The sequence below is a fragment of the Xenia sp. Carnegie-2017 genome, unplaced genomic scaffold, assembly GCF_021976095.1.
Source record: "Xenia sp. Carnegie-2017 unplaced genomic scaffold, XeniaSp_v1 HiC_scaffold_23, whole genome shotgun sequence".
In the NCBI taxonomy this organism is placed as follows: Eukaryota; Metazoa; Cnidaria; class Anthozoa; order Malacalcyonacea; family Xeniidae; genus Xenia; species Xenia sp. Carnegie-2017.
The window spans coordinates 14,664,849-14,671,613 of record NW_025813486.1 but is presented as its reverse complement, the minus strand read 5'-3'; the positions used below and the strand labels follow the sequence as shown (position 1 = coordinate 14,671,613).

At 35.1% G+C, this 6,765-nt stretch overlaps 1 protein-coding gene across 1 annotated transcript; it reads left to right on the top strand.

The window, feature by feature from the left end:
- The first annotated feature begins 4,474 nt into the window (after nucleotides 1–4,474).
- On the top strand, nucleotides 4,475–5,372 carry LOC124448465. Its single transcript, XM_046999482.1, has 2 exons — nucleotides 4,475–5,005; nucleotides 5,101–5,372. Exons 1-2 carry the CDS (start codon nucleotides 4,755–4,757, stop codon nucleotides 5,255–5,257), a joined length of 408 nt encoding a protein of 135 aa, XP_046855438.1. The 5' UTR covers nucleotides 4,475–4,754; the 3' UTR covers nucleotides 5,258–5,372.
- The last annotated feature ends 1,393 nt before the right edge of the window (nucleotides 5,373–6,765 follow it).

Below are 6,765 nucleotides of genomic sequence, written 5' to 3'. Positions count from 1 at the left end.
GAAGATGACTACCGCTAAGGTTGTAGAAACGTCAGTCAACAACAACAAAAATAGTCCTGCTCAGGACTATACCAACCTGGACGATCTATGTTTACAAACATGTAACGATACTCCCGGGTTCAAACCATTTACTTTATTAATTGTGTTTGTTATACATATCCAACTATGTAGAAAAATAAAAGATTCTCCGGATTGTATAAAATGATTTTTATTAAGCTTTCGACTCGTTGCTTTGAGCCTTCATCAGAATGAGGAAGTTGTCTATTTATAGTTGCTTTTAGCTTGTAGACGCTTAGAGCGTCTAATTGGACTAGCGGGTGGATTAATGTGATTGGATGGGGTAAAATGAGTTGACATGTGTTTTGGTATATTGCAAATATGATCGGTGTTACTATTATTAGAGTGTAATGTTGCGGTTTTAATGTTGTTTGTAGTTTTTTTGTCCCGTTTCTTTAGTTGTGAGTATATGATGGGTATGTCGATATGTCTGTTTATTGTGTCGTTGTCTTTACTGTAACAAGCTTCTATAAATTTGCACGCGTGTTTAGTCTGTGCGCGTCCGACTACTTTACTTTCTGTCCAGTCGAATGTGTGGTTGTTTCCGTGGGTATGTTCTGCCAGTAGTGAGTTCGGATCTCGTCGTTTTGTGGCGTTTTTGTGTTCTGTGAGTCTTGTTTCAATTTTCTTAGATGTTTGTCCTATGTATTGCTTTGAGCAGTCTTTACATGGTATCATGTAAATCGCGTCAGTTGTATCATGATTTGAGTTTTTGTGTAGGCTTGTGGGCGACGTTAATATTAAATGGTCAGAGAAGTCTGGCAGTCATTTCCAATGTTCCGTTTAAGTATGGTAATGTGACGATTTTTACTGTTTCGTTCGGTTTCTTGTTGCTTTTGTCGGTTTGCGTTTTGTTTGGTATTTTGTTTATAGTTTTGTTTAAGAAGCTTCTAGGGTAATTGTTTTTAATAAATGTGGAGTATAAGTAGTTGCGTTCTGTTTTCTTGGCTTCTTCGGTGTTGCAATGAGTGTTTATCCTGTTAAAAAGTGTTCGAATAAAGCTTATTTGTTTCGTGTTGCGTGAATGCTGTTGAAATCCAGTATTTGGTCTGTGTGGGTGGTTTTGCGGGATACTTGTGTGTATCGTCATCTGTTGTGGTTAGTAGGATGTCGAGGAAAGTAAGTTGTTTGTCGTGCTCCTCGTCTTTAGTCAATGTTATGCTCTTTGTGATATTGTTTATGGTATGTAGGATTTGTTCAGTTTTTGTCTTTTTTGACTATGCCAAAGATGTCATCGACACATCGTTTCCATAGTCTGATGTTTGTGTTGTTTGTGACTGATTGTTTTTCGAGGTGTTGCATGACGGCTTTTGCGAGTATGTGGATAGTTGTGACCCCATTAGTGTGCCTGAAATTTGTCTGTAATATGTGTTTTGGAAGGAGAATTCAGTGGAGAGGCAAAAGTTGAGTAAGTCTAGGATATCGCCCTGTTTAAAGATTATAAGATATGCCCATATTATATGCTTAACTTATATTTTCCAATGATTATAATGCTGCTTTTCTCTAGTAACTAAGTGTTTCATTACCATTATACGAGTTGTATCTAAGTAAATCTTCAATGGTTAATGATCTTGTACAGCTATGTATAGCTAAGTATATGTTTTCAATAATGAGTTACTTCAGATGGAGCAAATATTCATAAATATTTGGATAAATAAAAAAACACATTCACATTGAAAATTGTGATTTTACAAAATGCAAATGAGATATTTTTAACTACAACAGACAGAGAACGTGCATGATATACACCGTGTTTGGATTTAAGCGTACTTTTTAATACACTAGCAGCCATAACAAATTGTGGGAAACTTTATGTTATTTTTGTAATAAGACTAATTACGTGTTTTTGTTGTTTGTTGGTTGTGAAAACGAACGATTTTGTTAAGGTGCTTATTTCTTTTGTTTTAAAATATAAACTAAAATATCTATCTGTGCGTGAGAGCAAATTAGGAAAATTACGAAGAAACTTTTCCCTGTCTCCGAAAAAATTTCAACCATTCAAGATTGTTTGGTCAGGAAACTAGGGCGAAAAAATAAAAGTCATTTATATAAAAATTACGAAAACAAAAGCGAAACCATAACTTTATGGTGAAACTACGGAAGTCAAGTAAATAAAATTATGAGGACTTATGTTCGGATCGATGTTTCATTTGTTGGAAAATGCCACAAAAATTTAAGGATAAGATGAGAAAAACCATAAGAGAAAAAAACTCAAAATGTTTGCAAAATTCATCGGTTAACTTACATTCAAAAACGCAGTCCCGGAGTCCTTCCGACGCTGGTGAAGGCTGAAGTGTAGGTGCTCGTCTTCAAAATGAGGTTTCTGATCTTAAACTACCAAGACTTTTAAAAAATTTTATCAGATAAGAGAAGCAAGAAGACCAGCCTTCGAAAAAAAGAGGCAAATCTATGACAAGCAAGCTTCTGGGGCAAAAGATAAACAATCTAAGACTAATACCCAGCTCATGGAAGTTGAAGTTAAAATTGGCCTGGCTTATGCCAATGATGGAGTCTTTAAAGCACGAAGAAACAAAACACATGTCTTAAAAGTATTACATATTATTGATCGGGAGGATTTAATGCAAAAAGCAATTCAGCCCATATGTCCTTCTATACCCTGATTTTAGCGAGGTTTATTTTGTACCTGGCAGTTGGCAAGCAAGAAACTTTCGTGCTTAAAATACGAAGAGGCTATCACAAAAGATAAGAAGAAACTTACAGTTTATTTGTGTTTGCCTGACGAGTTTCAAGACAACAAGTTTTCAGATTGGTCAACTGAAAATAACGTGTTGTGTAGAGAAAATAAGGTAAAGAAAATTCATCCGAAATTCCCTGAAATTCTGACTGATAAAGATGATGATGCTTTAGCACTTCTTTCAATGAAAAAAAGGAAAGAAAAATTGCTTCAGGCACAAAGTGTTTCTTCACCATTTGTTGGTATGTTAACTTCAGCTATTTCTACGGTAGCAAGCTCTTCAACCTTATGAACATTTACGATAGCTAGTTTTTCAACTCAAACAAGTTGTGTTATGGCAAACTCTTTATCTCAGTCAATGAAGACTTTTTTAGAATTTATCCCTGATTACCAATATAGTTGCATCGAAGTTAACAGAAACCACATGGTTCAAAGAACATTTGAGTTATAGTCAAGTTTATGGAAGGGAAGGTGTTGATACTGATGAAGTTCCTCGGGAGTTTTTTGCTAATTTTTTCAAGGTATTTTAAATAATGGTAACTTTTTTTAGATAGTTTTCCTTACTCATCTTTTGGTCATAATTTACATGTTTACAGGAAAGAAAGTTTGATATTTTAGGAAAACTTGGTGCAATTGCCTTATTAAATAGTTGCCCAGGACCGCATTTTTTCTGTCTCTCACTTGCAACTTATACTTTGGGTGCTTCCAATGAGGTTATTATGAATTAAATACCAGATGAATGAGATTATTAGGAAAATAGAAATAATAAATTAGTGGAGATGCAAAAATGCCAATGAGAAGAAAATGTTTCTGTTAATCTGACTGTTTTCGTTGACCGCTTTGAAATGGGTTACACAAACGTTGTAGTAACTTTAAGTGATAGCGATACCCTGATGATAGCGATCCCCTGATAAAATTTTGCGAAATGCACATTGTAATAAGTAGTGTGGCTGAAGAAATTCTAAGTTTCTGGAAAGTCCTTAATTAGTTCGGTGTTTTGCATAAAAGTTAAAAGGAAGCAGAGTTAGCTCTCTGCAATGTAGAAGTCAGTGATATAAAAGAATGTTTCAAAACATATTTCTTACCTGTTGGCTCAGATAACCATTCAAAAGAAACTGAAGTAGTTTATTACTGGCAACAATTCTTAAAAAAAAGCATAGAATGGGAAATTGTCATTAAATGTGCTTGCATGCCCTGATTTGAATCACCCCTAACAAGGAAATTACAGTTGATGATTCATCGACTATTAAAACACTATCACTCACTGATGTATTGCAGTTTGGTAGAGGCTCACGTTACCCTAACTTTAAAGACGTTCTCAAGTTTGATCATAATTGCATTGACGGGCAATAGTCAAAACGTGTGCATTGACTATCACTGTTCCTGTAAATGAAAGGTACACAAAATGCAACACAGATAAATTTGGATTAGCATTTTGCATGGTATCTTTGACGATTATGGCTTTGGTCAACGTTAAAGCGTAACTCCAGTGTAAAAAAAAGGCATACTTAAATGAAAGATCATACCTTGAATAGATTATTTCCTGAATATTTCGGTCTAATTAATTTTAGTAAAGGAAAAATCGTAAGTCAAAGTTTGCGATTTCCTTAATTTTTAACGCCATGTTGTTTTTGTTCGTGCAGCCGCAAATCGGGTCAGCAACAACGTTTGTGACGACCATAGATAAAATAAAACTAGATTGCTGACAAGTGTGACGTAATTTAAAGTGGTTCTATGACGAAAACTTAACGTTAAAAAATCATCGATTTTAGCATTCAATAGTTTAAACACATATCAATTATTGCTTTCGTAAAATGTAAGCAAAAATAATAATATAACGAGGGAGTTATGAACATTTGAAATGTCTAATTTTCATGTCCGCCATTAAAATCGGCCATTTTGAATATTTGCAATTAGCAAAGGTCTGTGACGTCATGGTCTTAACACGGCAAGAAGCGCACATTGGAAAGTATACAAAGTAATACATAAATAGAGCAAAAAAATGTCAAATTCATCGAGATGTAGCTCGCTCTCTGAGTCTTCGATCGAGACAAACGCATCGATTTCTTCATCGGAATTTATGACGGCAAATTCGGACGAATCTAATTCGGAAATTTTGCCATTTGCCGATAATATTGAACCGCTTGCTTCGCCCGATGAAATAGCTGAGTACGAAGCTTCAGTTGCAGAAGAACGGCGGGTTGAAGACATGCTGCAAGATCGTTTTGATGCTCGTGTTGATGTTACTTCATGGTAATATGTCATTCTTAGTGTGTTACTTTGATCTGAATCGTCTGCCATTATCTATGATAACTTTATGGAAACATACAATTTGGCCAATATAAAAGGTGTGAATGTGGCCATTGTTCGTTGGATCTTGTTGTCAACCCTCAAGAGTGCCGATGCTGCATGGAAATAGAGCAATGCCGTGGTAAAATGTATCATAACGATATCGATGAAAGGAAATGCATTTTGATCACCCTAGCTTTAACGAAGTTTGCCTGAACGAATTTGTTCTTCAAGCAGCTTCGTTAGGTTTAAAGCCAGTTGGGTTTAATTCTTCTTTGTTCATACTGGATACAGACACTTTATTTTGTATTTCCTTTAAAACCTTAGTATAAATGTTATATATTGTTAAATATTATATATTGGAAGTTTGCCTAGATGTATTATTTCTTCTCTCAAATTGTGTAAATTTACCATCTGAAATATATGTAAGTATATAAGAGTTGAAACTTGTTCTAGCGTCGCTCTCTTGACGTTGTTGGTGTTTGTGATTTCTTCCAAATAGTAGGTACGGCACCAGGTTTGAGCCGTCTAGTCATACCACCCAAATGGAATAAACGCTCAAAACAATCTTCCGAGGCGTGATTCGAACAAATCATAAATAGAATTTCGCGCGAACTCGGATTAAAATTTCCGCGCTTCGTCTGAACAAATTTAACCCAAATTCTTCTCAAAGACTCGTCGTTTGGGCTTTTATGTAATGAAATGCCTGTACTTCTATCAGACTTATTACTGCAATCTTGCACGACACATCGTGTTGAAGGCATGTTAAAAAAATTGAGTTATACAACCTTTTAAATCTCTATTTGTATATAGTGTTATATTGTAAACAGCCGCGAGTTAAGACCATGACGTCACAAGCACCTTCCTACATGACAATTCAAATATGGCGCATTTTAATGGCGGCTCTTGAAATTCAAGTTTTATCGTTACGTAACTCGAGCAGCATGAAATACATTGCGCTAAAATTTCGCCAGAAGACATTTTTTTACATGCACTATCAATCTATGAAAAAAAAACGAGAGGCAAAATTTTCGTCATAGTACCACTTTAAGACTTGCAGCGTGACATTCATGATAAATCCAAGATGGCGTGGGAACCGGGCAAAAAATTTACGGCCACTATTAGGCAATTGTTGTTTTTGCAGTTTACTTCGTTTCAGTGTTTTCAAACTCCTCCAATCAAGTTTTATAGGAAGCAAATCGTTATAAATTATGTTTTGAAGCCATATTGGGCAACTATTATTGGAATGCAGGCGAAAATATCGCTTGCGAAGTGTTGTATAAATTGGTCTTATGGTTGTCTTGAGGCGTTTGTCTACCCAAATAAATAGATTTCGTCTGCTTTAGCGCCCATACTGCTTCGTCCACGTTGAAATACATCATATTGAATACATACAAAAAGATGGGAAAATTAATCTTCATATATTTTACATAAATTTCACTTCAAGATGCTATTCGTTCTTTCATTCTTTAAATATGTTGGCACTCAACAGACACAGTCTTAATCGTTTCCAAAAAGGATGAGTTTTGTCAGATTTTGTCGCTTAGATGGCGCTCCTTTACAAACTATTCTTTCGGATTAGAGTTTGCAGAACTGGTGTACAAATATTTTACTGTGCACATATGTAACTGAAAACTGTAACTATATGGCAATTTTCTTTATACAATTTCATGCATTGAATGGTGAAATATCCGTAAGTTTTTATCTTCTTTACTTATCTTTGT

Excerpts from the sequence above, each read along its gene's own strand:
- LOC124448465 (XM_046999482.1), top strand. The coding sequence starts at position 4,755 with ATGTCAAATTCATCGAGATGTAGCTCGCTCTCTGAGTCTTCGATCGAG. Across the intron at positions 5,006-5,100 it reads CGTGTTGATGTTACTTCATG|GTGTGAATGTGGCCATTGTT; the intron begins GTAATATGTCAT and ends CCAATATAAAAG.